Genomic DNA, 21,272 nt, shown 5'->3' on the forward strand with positions numbered 1-21,272 from the left:
TAATTTCCTTGCAATGTACAAATTTACCCCGGGAATCTCTGTAAGGCAAACCAGGGCCAAAACGCTTTGGTGGAGAAATTTGCCTAGTATCATATTCCACATTTTTTATTTCATGTGGGCCTTCAAAATATAGTTTGAGTGCTTTTCTTAGCCCGAGCAAGCCCCCACCCTTCCCTGCCTCCTTACCAATAAGCCCCGAGTAAGCGAGGAGGCAGTCAGCATAGTTCTCCTTCAGACAGCTACTAACAGACCGTGACTCGGGCTGGCAGTTTGTGAAGAAATCTGCAAGGCGAGATCTGCAACACGAAGAAAAATGCATATCTTTAAAAATCAAGCCTGCAGGCATTCTTACCTTTCACACTCTTTTTGGTTTTTGGACAAGGCTTAATATTCTTTAACTTAAATATATATTGGACACATTTCAGCTGACAAGAGTCTCTTTCTCAGGCGCATCTCTTTGCAGAACCCATTTTTGAAGTCAGAACAAAAAAGTGTAAGAAAACAGTAAAAAGGGACAGAACAACAGGGCAATGCCTGCCCTTTACTAAAAGAAATGCTCTGCGTTTTCATGCCAAAAAAAAGGACAAAGAGCGATTTTATCATAAGAGCAGTCATTTTGCATGGATCTGAACTCTAACTGGAATCTGTTACTCTACAGATTCAGAACACAGCTTCTGCTGTTTTACTGATTACACAAAACGGTATGTTTGTGCTCATAGAGTCCTCTTACTACATGGCTTGAGGCAGGACCTGCTTTGGTGCTGCCCCGAGTTTCCAGGGCATGGGTTTACCCTTGCTCTGGGCTGGCCTGCAGAACCAGCTGGCACGGGCTCCACGGCCCCCCGGAGCCATGGTACTGAGAATCTGTTTGTTCTCGTAAAATGTGCATTTATCCGAAGTCTACAGTATTGAGCCCAGGGCTGAGAAGAAAGGAATGCGTGCTCTGTATCGAGTTCTGCTGCTGAATGGCTGTATTATCTTCACTTACCTCAGTTACCCCATGTCCGAGAGGGGGAAAGCACTGCTTACTTGCAGAAAGTGCTTGAAGACCAGGACTGAGGCCATATTGCACCTAACAGATCACTCCTACGTTGGAAAACAAGACAAGCCCTAACAGCCAGGAACTCTTCTGGTTATCCATGCTTTAAAGGCCACAAAATGCTCCCATTCAGGTCTGTAAAATTTGAGAGGTATCACCAAGGTGGGTCAAGGGCCCACATCCTACAGCCGCTCTCCTGCCCACCTTGGCCTGCTCTCCTCACCTCCACTAGTGCTTTCACTTACACTCGTAAACTGGGAGCAGTGACTTTTGTTTATTTATAAAGCATCATTTAGACCTTTATCTCCATGAACAAAATTATTTAACCTCCCAACTTTGACCTTCTCTGAAAAAAGGGATGAAAATTTTCTATTGCGTATAACAACTCACAGTGACGTTTCAGGATCAGGTGCTTAATCTTCGCAAAGCCCTCTCAAAATCAGGATGTAACCTATGCATTTTCAGCACTGCTTTAGCATTATGTAGATTTGCAATATAAATGTTCTTTTTTAGTTTTGCAACGAAAACACAAAAGTTAGCAGAAACAAGTGATTTGCAAGTGATTTACTTTATTTGTTTACATGCTCCAGAGACTAATTATCTTTGTTTGCTTTATTGTTTTACCGATCTCAGAACGGGATTGGACGTACATCGTTAATTGGCCTGAAAGCAGTGATGGGCAAACTTCAAAAGGTTCACAGGCTTAGTTTGAGAAAGCATCCTATAAATAGACTGTATGCAAACTGTACCTGAATTTATCTGAGCTATTCTCATGACCTCTTTTTAGTTCCATCCCTCGCTGACTGCACTGACACCAGCAAATCCATCGTTGCCTTCCAACCACAGTCAGCTGTAAGCTGTCCACTCCCTCCCTTCCCTTATTTAACTGTTTAACCTTGAGATGGACATCTGTACCCAGTTGCCTTTAACGGCTTTAAAAAGTCAGCCTCTCTACTGATCCTTCAAGATGCCCTATACGTATCCATAAATTTCTAAATTTCCATAAAATCTCTACTTTGCTGGTGAATATATACTGTACCTGCCAGGCTGAGAAGAAATGGATTGCAAGGTATGGTAAGAGATAAATAGCAGCACCATGAAGATAATCTGTGCAAGGAAACGATGTCACTGCAGTGATTCCCCTCTCAGTCAGTAATTAAGATAATGGCTCGGATCCAGCCTTCTGAGCAACTGGGAACAAAGGCAGTTGACAGTTTCTAAGGTTTTTACAAATTCTCCTAATACCTGGATGAAGTCTGTTTTAGGACCGAAGACAGCCTATTACATCTATCTTGTATGAAAAACCTTTGCCACGGTAGAAAGAGCAAGCCTGCTGTATGTGCAGTATTTTTGCTTTTCTAAAACAAAGCAGCTCCTCAGATTTAAATTTCATTATTTATGTGACCACAAATCAATCTTTTTGGAGATGCAATTATACAATCAGCATCTTGATAATCCTGAAAAACGTTTCTTGCAATCATTTCATTATTCTTAAATGTCCAGTTCTCCCTCAGATTATTAGGTGCATTGGTCCAGAGATCATTTACTACATTCCTCTTCTCTAAATGTTTTTAAGGACTGATAAGTATGGAATAACACCAGTCATTTCCTACCCAGTCTGCTTAAAGAATTTATTTGTTGTAAACCCTAAAGGAGGCTAAAATTGCTCTGCCGATCCCTTTTGCCTACAGCTTGATTTCTGTGTTAATTTCCAAAGAATTTTCGTGGTCATAAAAGGTAATGATCTGACAATGTTGCCCATTTAAGTTTTCATAAGCCAAATATAGTTCAGATAGCTCTGGTCTCAGCATTACTGGACATCATCATACACCTCCTCCCTAGTGAGCCATCCAAACTCCATACTATTAAAGTTCTCAGTCTCTCCTGAGCTGTTAACTACACCTGATATTTATGTGGATGCATTTCCACTGGAGATAAAGCCAGCAAATAAAAACAGAGACAGACCTCCATCTGCCATAAAATAACTCCATTATCTTCAGTGAAGACCTGCGGATTAACACCCACTGAAGATCTAGCCCCAAACATTTCCAGTAGACTGGCACTGATGGAAGTGCGCTAATCAGCAATACCAAAGCAGTGGAACTGCTCTTTATCTGGAGAGAGACAAATTAGCCTAATTAGGAACCACAGTATCATTTATCCTAAAGTATTGCACATGATATTAAGAACTGTTTGGGTAAAAGAGACGATCCTTTTAGGGATGCTGGAAAAGATCATTCAGATGATAGCAGTGCTATAAAAAATACGCATACTGTGTTCTGTACTGTAGGAAGCAAGGTGTAGGTAGTGACTTGTGGGTAAGTGTCTAACCCCTGATTGAGCACTTTGGTAATGTAGAGAACAAACAGAACTTGCAACACGTGTGCGTTTGAGTGTGCACAATTTTCCGCGTGCAATGTGCATATATGTATCTATTTGCTAGGTGGCTGGATGGAGACAGGCAGTGTTATATTGTACATAACATGTGGCGCGACCAAATTTGAAAGGAACTATGAATTTCTTTTTCTGTTGAAGAATCACAAATCCTCTTTGTGCACAGCAGCATTAATGATTTTTTTCCCTTCCTTTGCATGAAGAAAAGGAACTGAAGAGAACCACACAGAAATTGCCTTCCTTGAAAGAAAGAAATTCCTCTCTTTGTAGGGCAAAAAACCCTCAAAGTCCTATCTTAGCCCAGGAAAATCTCCTCAAAGTAAACCGCAGATCTTCTGGAAAGCTTGCTTTAAATATTTTGTATACCACTAACTGAAAAAATAAGAATAATCCTATTGGCAAATTCAAAGAAAATCTGCTCAAACAACAAACAGTCTTTCTCAGAAGAAGAGAAAAAAATCCCAAACCTGCTATTCTCTAATGCTTTGTATTAGCACCAGTAAAATCATTTGTAACAGTTAAAAATACAAAGAAAACAAAGTTAATTTGTTTTCCTTATGATAGTGGTTCTTCAAATACTCAGCAGGATAAATCAAAACTTTCAAATTGTGCTTACAAATAAGCTTTGTTAATAGCAGTATTGTATTTAATCTGCATATAATTTTTGAGGCAACTTGATTTTATATTAACACAGCCTGTTGCGTAGGCAACATTGATTCGGTTTTCACTATTTTTTATTCTCAAGCTTTTGTAGAAGTGCTTTGATGTTCTGAAATTATCTTTGATATTTATCAGTTCTCCCTCTTTAAAGTTGGTCAACTCAGCTTCGGTACCGGTGCAATATTTAAAAGCATGATATTAATGATGAAGTTGCAGAAAATTTCTAAAACTGCATTTTTAGTTTGGCTCTGTTGTAAATCATGGCCTACTGGAAAGCAGCTCTACAAACTAGCTGTGAGTCCTCCCCAGGGTGTACCGCTATGGCTGGGCTGGCAGGTGTTGGTTCCTCTTCTTTTTTCCTCTCTGGCTATACGCATCTTCAATCGCTCGTACACGGGGGCTGAGCCTCGAGAGGGGGAACTCTTCTCTCCTAGTCCTGCCCTTGCATTGGTGATCTTCAGACCAAGAAAGACACTGAATCCGCATCTCCCACTGACTGCACGCACGTACGCTGCGATGTCCAAGTTTGTGGTTACAACTACTTGCCCTGTTAGTGAGTGAGGGCTGTCCTCTGCGCCCACCTCGGTGATGTTCGGTGAAGACTGGACGGGCTCACTGCCCCCTCTCTTTACATTGCTGCTTGTGTTCAGGTACCTATTTATGGCTCGACAGCAGCAATATAAAGAGTACGTAAATGCCAACACTGAGTGACTGGGGTGACTACGCTAATTAGTCAAAGCTGCTCCGGCGTCTAGACACCATTTGGCAGACACGGTATAGTCACGTAAGGGAAGTGCTGCATCAATATTCAAAACAGCAAAGAAGTATAAATCTGACACTGAAAAAATTCAGACTAAGTCAATGAATGTGTGTCATAGTGATAAATGACACCATTATAGAAAAAAAACAAGCCCAAAGACTTGTTCTTCTTTTGTGGGGGTCAAATGCAGTATCCTCCTCTGTAGCTCCAAATAGCTCCCGTATAGCTTGGGTGGTGCTATTTCTGCTGGGATGGAATAGCGGCAAGAGGGGTTGGTATGTGGCCAAACTAACGGCTTCGTTGTTGGAGGAGCTTTTCATTTTCTCTTTGTTTCATAAACATACAGTGAGTGGGCAGCGAGAAAATGAGGCAAAGGCTACGGAAGAAACTCTATCAACCAGTGAGCCGAAAAAAGCCTCAGAGCAGCTCCACCACAAGAGAGATGACCCTCCCAGCTCCTAGTAACAGAGCTTTGACACGTTTTTTTTTCATTAAAGATGCTAGAGCTGAGTGATACTAACACAACTCATACCTCCTTAGTTACATACACACACCATTGAGCACCTGCGAACAACTATAAATTTTGACAGTTTTTTTAAATGGTCATTTTTACATATACTTATTAAACAGCAACTACATTATTTTTTTCAGCAAAAAGGCTATTTTTTCTTTGGTTGCTACTCTCTTTCTCAAACAATGACGGTGTCCGGGCCCTGAGGGTACTAATGTTCCTGCCTACCCCCAGGGCTTCCCCTACCCAGCCTATGGCCCAGGACCCCATCCCAGCCCCCCCAGGCCTCAGCCCCCCCCCCCAGATGCTGTAGGACCTCGGTCTCCAGCCCCCTACAGCCCTGCCCTGCCCAGCCATGGGCCTCACCGAGACAGGTCCACCCATGGGCTGATGTCCCTACCTGTCCCCAAGGAGGTGCCTGACGGCTGTCCCGCTCCCTGGCCGGGTGGTGGGACGAGCCCTGCCTGCAAGGTCCTGCCCTCCCTGTCCCAGGGTCGGGCCCCACGATTCCCAGGGAGCCCCCAGCCCATGCTGCACCCTGGCTCAGCATTTCTACCTTTTGGGAGGTGGGAAAGAAGGGTGAAAAAGGCAAGGTCTGATGGCAGACCATTTGGCTCCCAAGACCCGAATACTGAAAGCTGACACATGAGCAGACACAAACCTTTTGCAACACTGCCGGAAACCATTGCAGGATCTCAGACACCAAATACCAGGTCCTAACCAAAAGAAGCTGCTTTTTATCTGGTTTTGTTTCTGTTTTGTTATTTTAAATGACTGGCAGCGTAAGCCCATGCAAATATTTGATTCTGGACTCCATTTATCTGTAAAAATTTTGTTGTTCATCTGGAAGTAAAATACAGACGATCCCCAATTACATACAGGCAGCCTATTTGGATTGTGGAATAACTGGACACAGAAACAACCAGAGACCACACAAGATGCATTCAGATGCCTCTGAGCATCACGAATGCTCGCTCAGAGCATCAGGCACAGGCACAACAGCCCACCAAAGCCGGTTCCTCCAGCTGAGCACCCATGCTCCACCCAAACTGGCTGGCTGTACCGTGTCCCCCACCATGTCTACCAGTACCGATGTTATCCAGGCTTTTTGTTCACCAGGGGCCTTCTAGGCACCTAGTACCCCAGGTAATGGAGAACTAATTACTAGAAACACAGTCACGCAAAGTGAAAAATATTTCCACCTATGCATATCTACCTTTTAAAATTAACAGTACAAACATTGCATTCTTTCTATTCTTCTATTAAAAAAAACCCTAATTTTTCTGAGTAACAACTGCTCTAAAAAAGACATACCCCAGACCCATGTTCTATTACTATATTTTATGCAAAGCAAAATAAAGTTATATACCATTTTCTGTTAATGTTTCTCATGTCATCTGCTAGAGACCTGTTAGATCTTTTTAGACAATGTCTGCTACAGAAAATCAAAAGAACTTAACACAACACTAATCTCATAGTTTATCAATGTTAGTTAAATCCTCTAAGTGACTCAAGATCATACATGAGAGTAATTTTAATTTAATATATTAGGTCTCCTTTGGGTTTAAGGAAAACTACTAAGCTCAAATGCGATTCTAAACAAGTATGATTTATTTGCAATTGGGTAATATAAATATTTTTATACTACTGACCTTTTGTGTAATAAAACCAATTTTGAAAAATACGGTGCAAATCCTGAGCACAAGGTAATGCAATAAAGAATTAGAACAGTGATTCTCAGATGCAGTGACACAAACCAGAATTTTCTCTTTCTGTTTGCAAAAAAATTACCTCAGACCATTTTTTAGAAGCCTGTTTGAGAGAACATCTGGAAAGCATTCCACAGGAAATCAAACCTATATTAAATATGTTTTGCGGGGCTCTGTTTCCTTGCGTTGACTTTAAGCATGCATAATGTGTTTCTGTCTTCTCAGCTGCAAAGAAAACACTTCTCTGAGAATATTCCACCAAACAATAGGCTGAACTGTCAGTCTGTGAGTTCTATCAGGGGATGCTGGTGAGATTTCTATTTAGTCTATCTGTCTTTCTACCAAATCTCTCCAATAACATGAACAAATCCACTAGCTGCTTTCCGAGTACCGTGAGGTCGTATATTTTTATTTTGTTTCATTTCCTTGACGCTGTTTAATTTGAAGCTTCTAAATATAAATGACTGTCATGTTTAAAGATGTCCAAGCCTCAGAGTGTCTCTCGATAGCACGTTACTGAGGAAAGAACTAGTGCATTACGGATAGAGTTGTTCTCACTTTGTTGGCTGGGCAGACAGGAGTGTCTTTGAATTACAGGCCGGAAAGCTAAGAAAATCATTGTCACTCTCAAAAAGCAAGCCAAAGAAATTAGTGCCACCAGAAGCCCTTGAATGTGCCACTGGATGCTTAGATGTTTATTAACAACTATACTGTGAGGGCACGCTGAAAGGATGTGGATCCAAGTATCTGAGGAAGACGTCCATGGCAATAATATTCTCTGTAACCACTTGAATTAACTACAATAGAATATTGCTGGCTCAAGCATGAAACTGTTGTGGAGTTTGGAGACAGAAAATGATCCTAAAAGTCCAATACAATTTTTCTCGTTACCAGAAAAGTTTCTGTTGGCAGATGCACTGGATCATCAGGTTTCCTAAGGTTATGCAGGGATGCTTTCTGCATAGGAAAATCCCTCAGTGGCACTGTGGTATGTGTGGTGGCATTCCTGCCTCCACACAGATCTGTGTCCCCTTCTCAGAGACCTGGCTAGAGGAAAGAAAGGGTGCCCAGTGTGTCCTTGCAATTGTGCAGGGTCTGCAGACAGCCAGCATACCTGAAACTCATCCTGGAGCTACTCGAAAAATTATTCCGACTTCAGGAGTAAGACAACGCATATGAAATCAGAACTACAGCAGATAAAAGCAGATTAGAGTCTCTTTTATGTGAACTCTTTTTTTCATGCACAAAATAACCCCATCAAACAGCAAGTCGAAAAGTTCTGGCAGTAGCAAACCAATATAGCATTGATCCTATTCAACATGTTTTACTTGCTTTTAGAGGCTATATGTTTATATAATGCTAGTACAAAAAGCACTGATTTGTAGTAAAGGATTGGAAAATAAACCATTTTTACCAGTTAAGGATGATGTGGCTGTCTTAAGAGGATTTTTTTTTTGTCTCCACTGTCAAAAAACCTGAGCACAGCCACTGAAGCTGAGCTGACAGCCTGTGTTATATCCAGATGTTTACAGAAGTTGTTCTGAAAGACATTGTCCATTCTGAAGAATATACTGCAATGCTGCACGATGGCCAGTTACTGCGATGTATCTCCAGCATTTCACAATGCCTTATTAGAAAAGGGAGCATCATAACTGAGAGGACAAGCACTGTAATTTATGCTTAAATTGGAACAAAAGAAAATGAACTGAACATTCAAACGATATGGTCAAGTTTTAATTTAACAGAGGTCGTAGTCACATGTGCTTTATAATAGAAAAGCTTGCTATAATGGTTTATAGAATGTGCCTGAACAAATGTAGTGTAACCACAAACATGTGAATGTAAGGTCATCTATTAATAATCTTAGGCAAGGGTCACAGACAGCTCACAAAGAAAATCTATATTCAACAGTAAACACACACCAGAAAACTTGTCACTTGTTTTCAAGCCGGCAGATAATCAAAGCCGAGGAAACAACCACCACCTCTGCCGAGAAGCCTTGGGAGATACTGGTACATTTACATCTGACTTCCACTTAGCAGTAGTTACTCCATCAGTAACCTGGTAGTGCTCAATGCACAATGAAAGCAATGCAATTTCTGTTCAGTAAACATTAAAATGCTAAAATTTGAAAATATGCATGTGGATGTCACTAGCTCTGTTGAGAAACAAAGTTTTATTTTTAGTTCCAGTGCTTACATTTTCTTGCAGCTATTTTAACAGATGAACTGCCACCAGAAATATTCCCTCACTGGGGCCTGATGTAGAATGATATAAATAACCTTTACAAAGTCCAGCATAATGGAATGGTAAAATCAGTTGACATTCTTTTAATTAGCACTGCCTGCAGATTTACCTACACAGAACAGGAATAGCCAAATTCATCCCTGGAATAAATCCACTGGAGTCACTGATGTCAGGAGAAGTACGCTGGGAATGGACTTAATATAATAGCTCTGTTATTCACATTAAACATACAGCAACTTCTTGCCTGTAGCATGTACATGGTTTGAGGTAAATGAGAAAACATTTTGATTTATTAAAGAAAATGCTATTGTGTGATACATACACCCTTTCTTTGCCCCAGGAACAGCAAGTTAGCCAAATGTGACTGGGTTTACATTAAAAGGGATCAAAAACCTTCTCTTCACCATACTTAACAGATTAGTGGGTGGATGCTACTCATGCAAGCCGGTGAATGCTGAACTCCTGCTCTCTACAAAAATCTCTCAACTAACAATTCAACAAAACAGCGGTAGCTGTACTCTTACTGGAACCCCATCCAGCAAGGCAATTAAGTGCTTGCTTAACCGTAAGAACATGAGTAGCTCCGAATTTAGATCTCTGTTAAAGTGTAATGCCAAATTTAACTTTCCTGGATTTCAATATTTTTGACTAAACATGCGTGAAACTGCTTATGGAGTTTAATCTTTCCCCCCGATAAATGAACAAAACAAAATGGGTCACATTTGCCCTGCTGTAACTCCCTTCCTGGCTCGTCCTTCTAATCTGTAGTCTTCTTTTTTCTTATCTTATACAGGTAGTTTTCCTTTCTCACTTAGAATAACAAAACAAGCCTTTTCATGCAAAATGATGATGAAGGACCACATTCGGGTGACACAAACGCCACCAAGTTCTCAAAACTGAAGTTTACTGGTGGCTGCGAGTACTCCAGCCCACGGAATCATTTTGGCTGAAAAGGGACTGACATGGAAGGCAGGGTATCTAAATATGACCTATAAAACTCTAAGCATTTTTATCTGAGTTTATTTTATGATTGCTGTATGTTCACACACACATACTTTATTCCCTCCTTCACTTTTTCAACCGGCAATAATGCATATTCAGTGCCACGGTTTGTTCTTATCCTTAACAGTAACCAGAAAGGACTAGCAGGATCTCAGCCACGTCAGGGATGCTGCCAAAGCTACACCATGCAAAACAGAAGTCGGCTGATTCAAACAGCTCTGACAATGTTGAGGTATAACTTGTGTTTTGCAGATAATGGCCACAAAAAAATTACACTCCCTTTTCGTGGAGACTGGGTTTCAGGAATCGGCAGAGGTTCTAGCTGACTGAAGGGATGCCGCTTGGAGAGTTTCAAGCTTGCCTGACGAGGGACGTCAGCATAAAGATACTGTCTAGTGTCTAGTTACTGCTTCGTGGAGCATAAACCCCCCGTGCGTGAGGATCTGTCCGTTGTTAAAGCACAAAGTGATGTGAAAGTTGGGTGCAGGAATAAAGCTGAGCCATTTTTCTAATTACTATACCCTCGCATCTTTGCGTCTTTTGGAGAAATGTCAATCATCCAGCAAGCTTTTTAATCTTCGAGACCCTCTTAAGCAGAAGAGAGAGGGCATAAATGAGGACTGGCCGAGCAGATCCTGGCACCGCAGAATGAGATCCATCTACACATTAACAGGGACAAAGCAGTCTTGTTTTGCCGGGTGTTCTGATTTTGGGATTCCAAAGGGATTTATGGATATGTTTTAAGGAGGAACTGCTTGATTCATTCTGAGTTTGATTCAAAGGGAAGAAATTTAAAATGACCTTTGTTTATGAGGGGAGGGGAGAGTAATATTCTTTGTTACTCTGCTAATGAAAGACAACAATGTAATGAATCATGTAAGGAACCAGACGGGAAGAAAATAATACAATATTGCAGCACTTTCTAGCTTTACTTTTCCTTCACTTGAAAGGGTTTTTGCTTATTTTGCAGAGACTGCATTAATATTTTTTTCCAGGCTAGCAATTCCCCACACACATACTCCACCACACCATCATGCTTTCTCTGCAGAGCACAGCAGCTTCTGCCCCAGCTCCCCCCACATCTCATTTGTTGGATTTTCTGAACTGCGATCGCTCGTTCCTTGCTATTAATTCATTAAAATGAATTAATGCCTGGATTTTTTTTTCACGTAAATAAATATGGTACCTCTAGCAATATATGCATACATGCATACATATATATATAGACACACACACACACACTCACATACAGTTCTACATATAAAAATAATTCTTTGGCTACAGGCTACGCTTATAGATGTGAGGTGAGCTTGTGGGCATGCTGCAGGATTTGGGCCAAAAGGTAGCTTTACAATTTTTTCTGTCCCACCTGGTCGTGTGCAGACACAGGCCCTTTCCTAGCAAAGCCCGGGTGCAGAGAGAGAGCGGGGGGGACTGGCAGGCAGCCTGAGCTCAGGCCAACCCCGTTACCCTCCAGACATCCCACATCTAGTGCAGGGTGAGTCAGGCAGCACACCAGGTTTTTCGCTCACTTCCCTGACTCAGTCTCCAAACATACAATACAGGCGTAGCCTGCATGCCTCTAGAAAGCAAGTGTCCCTGTTTTAATGTCCTTAACAGCATTACAAAAGCTATGTTGTTGTCCTGGTTTTGCATACCCACAGCCAAACAATCATCTCAAGGAGCTGCCAGACAGCTTTGAGTGCCAAAATGATATAAATACCCCGGAGGGATGCAAATCCAGCTCTGTTATACAGAACCGTATAATGCTACGGTGTCCTTCAAGAAAATATCCACCAAGTGTCCTTTTAACTCGTAAAGTTAGAGCCAGTCTGAGACCGAGCAGTCAGGCTTAGTAAGTGGCCAGCTGAATTGTAACCAATGCAAGCTACAAGGCTCAGAAAGGGAGGTAGCACCTATGTTTTCCCCCTCATTTTCTGAATTACAGGTGATCACTGGACTGTGGCAGGATACTGAGGGAGGCAAAGAACAACACACAGAGGAGCAGGTGAGGAGGGACCGTAAGTGGCCGTAATAGAGAGAATTCAAATGCGTCAGAGAGACGGTGAAAGTCAGATAATGACTGGGACATCTGGAAAGAGGAGATGAAAGGAGACAAAACTAGGGGAAGAGGCATGAGAAAATAGCAAGGGAGAAAGTGAGAAAACTGAAACATAAGTCTAAGGACTGGAAAATTTGAGGAGAATTTCTTCTTGCCCTCTCCCCTCACACATGCCCTTAGTGCACTCCTCCCTGCTACCCATAGTTAACTTAAGTTCATGTTGCGACTGAAGGCGGCTCCCATCTGACACAAGGTGCTGGGCTCCCCCTCTGCTACAGGAGGACAAAAAGTGCTGACTGCACATCTATAACATCTCATCACAGACTTGCCTACGGTGTCGAACCACCCCCTCCTCCGGCAAATCTTACCCACGAGGGCCTAGGGTTTGCAGTCAGCAATGGTACCAGTTGCAGGAACAGCCCAGAAGTCACAGGCAGAGAAGCCACTTTTACAAACAGGTACTTGGTACAAAGCACGGGCAGATTTGCATTTGGTACCCGCACTTGCAGACTGGCACATGCCTTATGGAAAAAGCGCACAGATACAGTGCTTCCCTTTCCACGGTAAATTATCGTTAAAAAAGTTCAACAGAATATAAAAGAAGGAAAATTAATTTCTTGGCAAGTTTCTTACATTTTCAGGAAACGTAGCAAGCAGCTGAGCTTTTGCTCTAGCTTTTACTGTGGATGACCTCTTTTACGCACTGATGAAAACGTCTGCTTATCTTCACCCAGTGTTCTTATACCTGTAGATGCAGATAGCTTTCATACAGAATTGTAGTTGCAACGAAATTAAAACTGGATAGGACAGGTGACCAGAAACCGCTCAAGAGGTAAAACCACACCCACGAAAGCACATCTACAAAGATTTATCTCTCTGAATACACAGTGCTGAAAATATCTTTATTGTCTTTTCAGAGAGATGACCCATCAGCTGAAACCTAATAGGACATTTCATTATTACCCTTCAGACATCCCACGAGGAAAAGTTATTTAAATATATTATGCAGCTATTTTATCTTTTTGGTTTTTTTTTTCCCCCCAGTATCAAATAGCTGTAGCCATCAACATGTGCCTTTTCAGAACTAAAGGAAAGACATTAAGAATAGTATTTCTTTTAGCCGAAAAAACAAGGTTCAAGCAGGTGTCATCTGGAATTAGTCAAGAACTACTTTCTGGCTGTTTCACCTTAAAAATGAGCCTCCACGATTTGACCGACCATTTTGAATATAGTAATTGTAGAGGACAAGAAACATGCTGTTACTGGATTCTGATATTAACAAAAATGCCTCACTTTATGCTACCCTTCTTTTCAGATCTTTGTAGCATATGACAGGATTGATACTGTACTTTTAATAAATAATGTGTCGGTATCATTATCATTCTGGCCAGCTCCTTCTGCGCATATCCAGGAGACAGAGGAAGTATGCAAATTCAAACCACAGATTATTAAAAAGACCAAACTAATGACCCACGCTTTCACTACGCAGAGAAAATAGTATTTGAAATACCGTCAAATGTGATAGTGGCAAAAACGGAGCACACTGCCCTGCATTTACAGCAGAATGACATTTTTAAAACACGCCAGGCAACTTTCTGAAGTTTTAATTGGTGGCTGAAGTGATCAGAACAGGAGGTTCCTCAGAGGTTTGAGCTATTCCAGGACAACTTCATCAGTGAAAGTTTTTGACGGTATATTGACTTTCCTTAGAAGTTTTGTTTATCATCATAATAAAAAGGAACTCTAAAGGCTTCTTTTTGTTCTTGGGGGGTTTTTTTGCTTTGCTTTTCAGTGAGCATTGACAGGCATGTTTGAGAGACGGCAATCAGTTTCAAAGTTGGATATGGACTGGGATACAAGAAGCGGCAGCAGAAAAATGATAATGAAAGTGAACCATTCAGTATTCTGATGAAGCTGAAAAATTAGAACTGTTTACATAAGTCAGAACTTATTTGCATTGCCTGACATTTTTGGTCTCTTTTTCCCTCGTTTGAGAGTTTGTGTTATATAACTGATAGATTAATGAATAAAAAAAGAACAAAATAAGCAAAGCGTCCTGCCATCTCAGCTAGTGGTAACCTGCAGTTTGGCCAAATCGCTTCCCTGCTCTTAACTCCGTTTCAAAAACAGGTTCAGTGACATATGCATCCAGGACAAAGCTTTTAACGAGCATCCTAAACTGAACGTTTAAATACTTGTTTGCACAGGCCTAGGTGATATTTTACAGAGTATGGGCAGATTCATTTGTACAAAGCAGCATTTGTAAACCATTTGGGAGTGCACTTTCAGAAACCCTTTAGAACTTGTCCCCTTTGTCTTAACTAGCATTATGAAGAAGCTTTAATAGATGTAATAGGCACACAAATAATAGTTTCTAAAGGACACAGTTTCACAGTAGGCAGAACATGGTCTCAAATGAGTCTCCCATTTAGATACTCTTTCTGATTTCAAAATTAAATAGAAGTTATCGGAGTTACAATTATATGCCTACTGACTACTGCTTTTAATTATTCTAAACATATCTGGAATTACTATGTAGACTGATATTTATCAGTGCCAATACTTTAAATAGCAGGGAGGAGATCTCCCCTCTCTCTCCTCCCCTGCCCAAGTCCCTGTTTTCTTGGGGAACAAGGGGAACAAATCACACCAACTCCCTCTGAGTGCACAACGAGTCACAGACAAAATGTCTTGCACCGTATTATGGATAGGCTGGAATAGCTCCTGCTGCCGATTCCTCCTCTCCACGACAGTAGAGAGGGAAGGTATTAAAAACACTAGCAGTTTAGAGCGCTGAGGAGGTATTAACACCTACGTGAGATGGAGCAGCACACCAAGCTTGCTTTACCTCCAGCACAGGACCTAAGTGCCACCCTCACTGACTCTGCCCCAGACCCCGCAGGCATTTGCCCACCCGTTCCCTTGTCGCAGTGCTGCCCCTCACCCTCAAGCCACTTCTCACTGAGCCTTGGAAGAGTCCACACTTTCCAATTTTGGTATTTTAAAGAAAAGAAGCCACAGGAAGAACCTGTGAAGAAATCCATTTTCACCCCAGTGCCAGCTGCGACTTAGGGCAATGGGAGCAAAGATTTTACTAAGCTTCCCTCTGCAGCATTGCAATGGAGAAAGCACATCATCAGACTCATGAACTCGAATTAAACAAAATGCCATTAAAAACTTAGCTACTGAGACAACATAGATTAAAGCTGACCAAAGGAAAACACAGTCATGAGAGAAGTAATGGCATTAATTTAACTAAGTAATTCCTGAACACTACAGCCTGAATAATAGGAAGAAGTCTCCCTATAAAATCCTCTCTCCCATTTCATTGGCACTGTAACACACTGGAAGTTTGGCAGAAAACACAGTAAAGATACTGCAACTCCATTAATTAACTGGGCCTGCATATAGGGAAGACAAAATATTTAAGCAAAAAGACTAATGGCACAACATGGAAATGGAAAAGAGGTGGTTCTGAGACTACTTGCACCCGGCTTTCAGAAACTGCAATAGCATCAGCTAGGAAGGCACTGAATGCAGCTCAGGGGACTGAAAGGAGAACCCTGCTCTGATTTAAATCCGCTCTAGTTTGGGGCAGCATGAAACTGTCTCCAGATTTCCCCTGAGCCATGGAGGATAGGATGCTGCTCGCCTCCTCACCTCTGAACAACACTCAGGCACACCTGAGGTGCTGTGGCTAAACGTTTAAGATCAGCAGTGGAGATCTCATAAACAAACTTCAAAGTAAATATTTTACCAGGCATATGTAAGCACTTATTAAGATTCATATCATATCTTCAGTGTCCTTGGCATTTTACAATAGTGTTTATTTCCCTGTTTGCTAATTCACAGAATTGGATAATCTACAAGGAATTTACACGTTAGAAATAAGCAAGATTCTTGGGTATAACTTCATAAATACGACATTAGCACAACAACGTTCTAATATAAACATACACAATGCAAAGTAGGAACAAAGCATTTCCTAAGGGCAGAGGAGGTCCTGTATGTCACTGAATAAGCGCTGTGTGACAACCTGGAGGGAAGTCACTGAAGGTGAAAGGACTCGGTTTGTCCTGTGAAGCCACGCTCTGTCCTGCCTCTACGGGATGAACACACAGAGGAAAAAGGCTGGGAATTAGGTCAGTGAATCAATGACCCTCCCGTTGTATTAGCCCAGCACTCTTGCCAGGGGAGGGGAGATAAAACAATTCCAAGGCTAAAACAGCTCTACGAAGATAGTGGGATCTAGTCTATAAACGTGGACTCCTTTTTTTCCAATGAAGAAAAACCACATGAGTAGTCTGTGTATTGCGACCATTTATGACGTCCAACATGTGGCTTGTATTCACAGTTATTAGTGCTCACACATAAGATTACAATGAAAATAAATCCCATTATAATGAATAATTCTCTTTTCACCTGGTCACTAATGGGACATTAAAATCTTTCTGAGGTACCATTTACTAGAGACACCTAATGAAAATGTTTCCAACAAAAATCTGTAAAAATTAAACTGGGGGTTTAAAGGTTCCTCCGTGGTACGAGGGAGTAGCTGTGAACAGTTTTGGAGAAGGCACACACTGTAACCAGGTGCAGGCTTTTGTCATTCTGTTAAGGATGTCAGAGACATTTGCTTTTTTCCCTGATGCATCCTTTTCCCTAGTGGATATTCTGACCCTTAGTCCTGGCAAATCCAGCAGTACCAAAAAGTTCTCTCTGGTCCCTCATTAATCACTCCCCTGCCATGTGCTATCTTACCTGCAGATGTAATTCTTCTTGCAGGATTCTTGTAAATTCAGGCAGTTTGGTTTCTCCCTGTCCTCATATGAACACACAGGAACAATAGTCTGCCGTCTCCTTTCTGTACAGGCTACGTCTCGACAGGAGCAGAAGAGCATCCCGTAGCTGTGCTTTGGGGGAACTTTGTCAAAAAATAGCCGGAGGGCCTTATGACACTTCCGCTTGTTACAGATCTCATTAGACGTGCTGCTGGTGCAGGGGGTAATGTAAGCAGATCTGAACCTCTTGCAGGTATCATTTAGGTTACAAGCTTTTGCTGCATCCAAGCAATTGTTCCCCTTTGAAAGTACTGGCTCCACTAGAAAAAACAACACAACAGCAGTAAGAAATGCGTCACATTTATATTGTGTTTCGATGTTTGTGTTTATTTCACTGTTAATGAGATCCTGATTATATATTTGTTACATACAACACTTTCAGTGCCAGAAACCGTGACCAGTCCTTATGTTTGTTAGGGTAAGGGTTTAACAAGTGAACAAGAGCACAGGCATGCGTTAAGATCAGAATGCTGGCAAATAAATGAGGATTACACTGGGCAGGCTGTACTCATCTTCTTTGTAGCAAACATGCAGGCTGAATATTGGGTAAGACTTGGTCTCACTAAAAAGCTATTAAAAACGCTGCTAAATTGGAAGGGATAAGTTTGGCCCATGGCACAAGAACACACTGACAATGTGGGCTCCTAACTCTGGTTTTGTAAAGCTCTGACATTTCTTTATTTTTCCCTTGAACATTATAAATGGCATTCAGCGTCTACACCAGGTAACAACATTTGAATATAATTTGTGTACTCTGCAGAATGTAAAAGCCACATGCCTGTTAGCACAGTTCTTGAGGTATGGAAACAGCCCACCCAGACAGAAAGGAAAGGTGCAGCCCCACGACGGGGAGCTCTTTAAGGCCACCCACAAGGTCTGTAAGCTCCATGCTTAGTTAAAGACATTGTTATAAGCTCTATAGATGCCACCTGAACCCTGGAAGTTTTATGAAGTTTACAAGCTTTGAAGAAGCTGATGCAGAATTAACAAGTGACTGTGAAAGAAACATTTTAAAACAAGTATGTCTCGCGCTCTCTCTCTCTCTCACACACACACACACACACATGCACACGCTACAAGAAGTTACAGAAAAATTGAAACTCAGATAAAAGTTAAAGTTATAATTACATATTTAATTTTGCAATACATTATCCAGATATTAAAACCCAACATACGCTTTGCTTGAAAATGAAGGCAACTGGCATTAGAATGCAAAATTCAATTAAGAATAATCGTAATGCTGCTTTGGATATTAGGAATGCCAAGATCACAAATCCAAGAAAATACATTAACTTCCCATTGCTACAGAATTTGCACGCTGAACATAACATTTTGCAAATATCTAAAATTCTGCAGCAACCTTGTAGGGGGGCTGGCCAAAGATAAAACACCTCAAACGATCTGAAGCTCTTACACTTAAAAAAAGCTTTTTTTCTAGATCCTCCACCTTCTCCCCAACACTCGGTCCACAGCCCTTCTCGAACTCAGTGCCACTCTTCTCCATTCTCCTGCCCCATCGCCTCCCATTCCCAGATCAAGAAATCAGCTTTTAATCTTTTTCCACGGCAGGAGGAGATGGTGTCGCTCGGCTGGCGTGCCGCAGGAGGTACTGCAACGGCCGGAACTCACTGTGCCCAAGACGGGCCTTGGTGCTAGCACACACTTCACGTCATACAAATACGTCACCTGCTACTGTCCCAGGTATCTCACCTATCCATAAATAATGCAATGCCTAAGTAGCATTAGATCTGGTTTTCATTCCCACGATACGCTGTAACTACGTTCAGTGGGTTTGTACATTTAACCTTTGCACATTTAACATTCACGCTCCAAGTCCCTCCCAATCCCAGTTTCTAGCACAATAAACTGCAACTTCTTGCTTATCTTCACAAATTACAAAATTATAAACATGCAACATTTGACTATAAATTAACAGAGCCAAGCACTTCTTATAATAGCAGCCTACTACAGTTTAAGCAACACCAGATGCAGAAGAGATGAGATATCCGAAATACAACCCCCTCATAAAATTGTAACATTTTTATATAAAATGTTGTATTACATTAGCATAAAACTATAATCTTAACTATGAACTCTCAAAGTTTTTTTTATACAGCATATAGAATTACACGGTTAGTACAAATATAATTACTACGTAATCTGCAGGGCATATAATTATGCAATATATGAATAGTACATGCTAATTACTATGTGATTGCAGAGTAATTACATAGTTATTTGTGCCTGGGAGTCAACTGCTGAATTCCCCTCTTTAAAACAAGATTCTGTGGAAGAGCTCTGAATGGGGCATTTCAGTACGAACAGATACCAGCTTACTGTATGATATATTAGAAAGCATTCTTTAAAAGAAAGCCCAAGACGTAATAAAACACCTCTTTGCTGATAATCATATACATGTTTTCCATTAAGGGTCCAAAATACAGTAAACGCCGATAGAGAATTAAAAAGCACTGTGAACATCAACACCTCAAAAATCAAAAGTGACAGGTTAATCAATCTTTTTAAAAAATAGAGCATAAGCCAATTCACTGACCGCACAAAGAGCAGTGAAAGTTATCTTGGATGAAAGTTGAATGAGGCGCAAATTGTTCATAACCGTAGTTGTGCTCATTCATATCATTCATATAATTTATATCTACCCAAGACTCGCATTCCTCTACAAGTCAACTCTGAACATGGACCAGGCCTTTTGGTGTTTACTTGTGTTTTTTCTGTAAAACTACCCCTTGCTGTAACTTGCCACTTTCCTTTTCTGTTTTGATCCACATGTCTCTAGCTATTGTTTGTGGCGTATTTATCATCGCTTTATGCAAATTATTTCTACCTTTTAAAACCAAGACTAACATACAGCCCAGAAGAGATATGCATCAACTGCATTTGAATTAAACAAGACTGTCTAAACCAGCTCCTCTCATTAATGCCTGCTTCTCCCAAGCTTTTAAATCATGTTTTAATGCAAAATTTACAATCCAGAACAGACTTTATGCTTTATTTTTATTGCAAAAGTACAACATAATTATTCCTAAGTCCTGTGGTAACTACAAACAGTTAACAACACTGAGAGTGTTTCTGAGGATTACTTACGCAGCAGTAATACATAAGGTCAAAATTTCACCCAGCTTCTGTTCTGCAAAGCTTAAATTATTAAGACAGGCAGGAGTTTGGCTCTTACTAGGTAGTGACTACGTTAAGAGCAAATGGATCTAATCCAGAGTTACTTTTCCTGCCAGCATCTTTTGGGAAAAGTCTGTGTAAGATCTTTTTCAGTTCCCCCCTCTCTTGGGGCACTTGGATATGGACTGGGGGAGGTCAGAGCAGCAGCCTGGGACAAGTAACGATTCCTTCCCACCATCATTTCCCCACCCAGAGCTTCCTCTCTCCCAAGTCTGCTTTGCCTTGGACCCGTTCTGGAAATCTCTGCCAAGCCATGCAGCTCTCCACTCCTGCCAAATCACTGCGGACTCCGAGGTAAGTTACTTCCAGGCAGGTGATAAGTGATGCCTCACGCCTGTGTGCGAGGGGCTGGTTCCCACCCCCGGCAAGGGGCCCAGCAGAGCAGATCTGCGAACACCAGCATGCTGCCCCCCAGCAGAAGTCACCGGCGGCTGCTATGGCTGCTTGGCTGCTATGGGTGCTTCCTTAATGTGGAGTCATGGCAAAGAAACTCCAGAGACAGAAGCTGCTGCCTTGTGGGAAAGCAGCAGCTCCCAACATCCATAGAGTTAGGATGCCTAAACACGTCCTCCTACCTGGCAGTTTGCTGTCCACTACGTGCAAAAACTCTGGGGCAGCAATAATTGGGTGACTGATACTAACTTACCTCTGCATGGATCAGCAGCTCACAGCTCTTCTACTGCACACGTAATGTGTGCATGCAAGGTGAGACGTTTTCTGATAAATTTTACTGATGAAAAAACAAGTCTTGTATAAGATGTTACCACTTTAATATTTGTTATCTCCTGAACCCTCCGCTACCCCTGGCCCAACATCATTACAGCTACAACAGTTCTGGACTCGAGCTCCCAT

General features: G+C 41.5%; 1 protein-coding gene across 1 annotated transcript in view; it reads right to left on the minus strand.

Annotated features, from left to right (window-relative positions):
• The window catches only part of GFRA1 (GDNF family receptor alpha 1), a 141,659-nt gene that overhangs the window by 36,726 nt on the left and 83,661 nt on the right, over positions 1-21,272 (minus strand). The window contains exons 4-5 of the mRNA XM_074592357.1: positions 17,146-17,485; positions 187-296 (exon numbers count right to left, since the gene is read on the minus strand). Coding sequence (XP_074448458.1) covers positions 187-296; positions 17,146-17,485 — 450 coding nt within the window. The remainder of the gene's footprint in view (positions 1-186; positions 297-17,145; positions 17,486-21,272) is intronic.

This window comes from Larus michahellis, chromosome 6, assembly GCF_964199755.1.
Source record: "Larus michahellis chromosome 6, bLarMic1.1, whole genome shotgun sequence".
Classification (NCBI taxonomy): Eukaryota; Metazoa; Chordata; class Aves; order Charadriiformes; family Laridae; genus Larus; species Larus michahellis.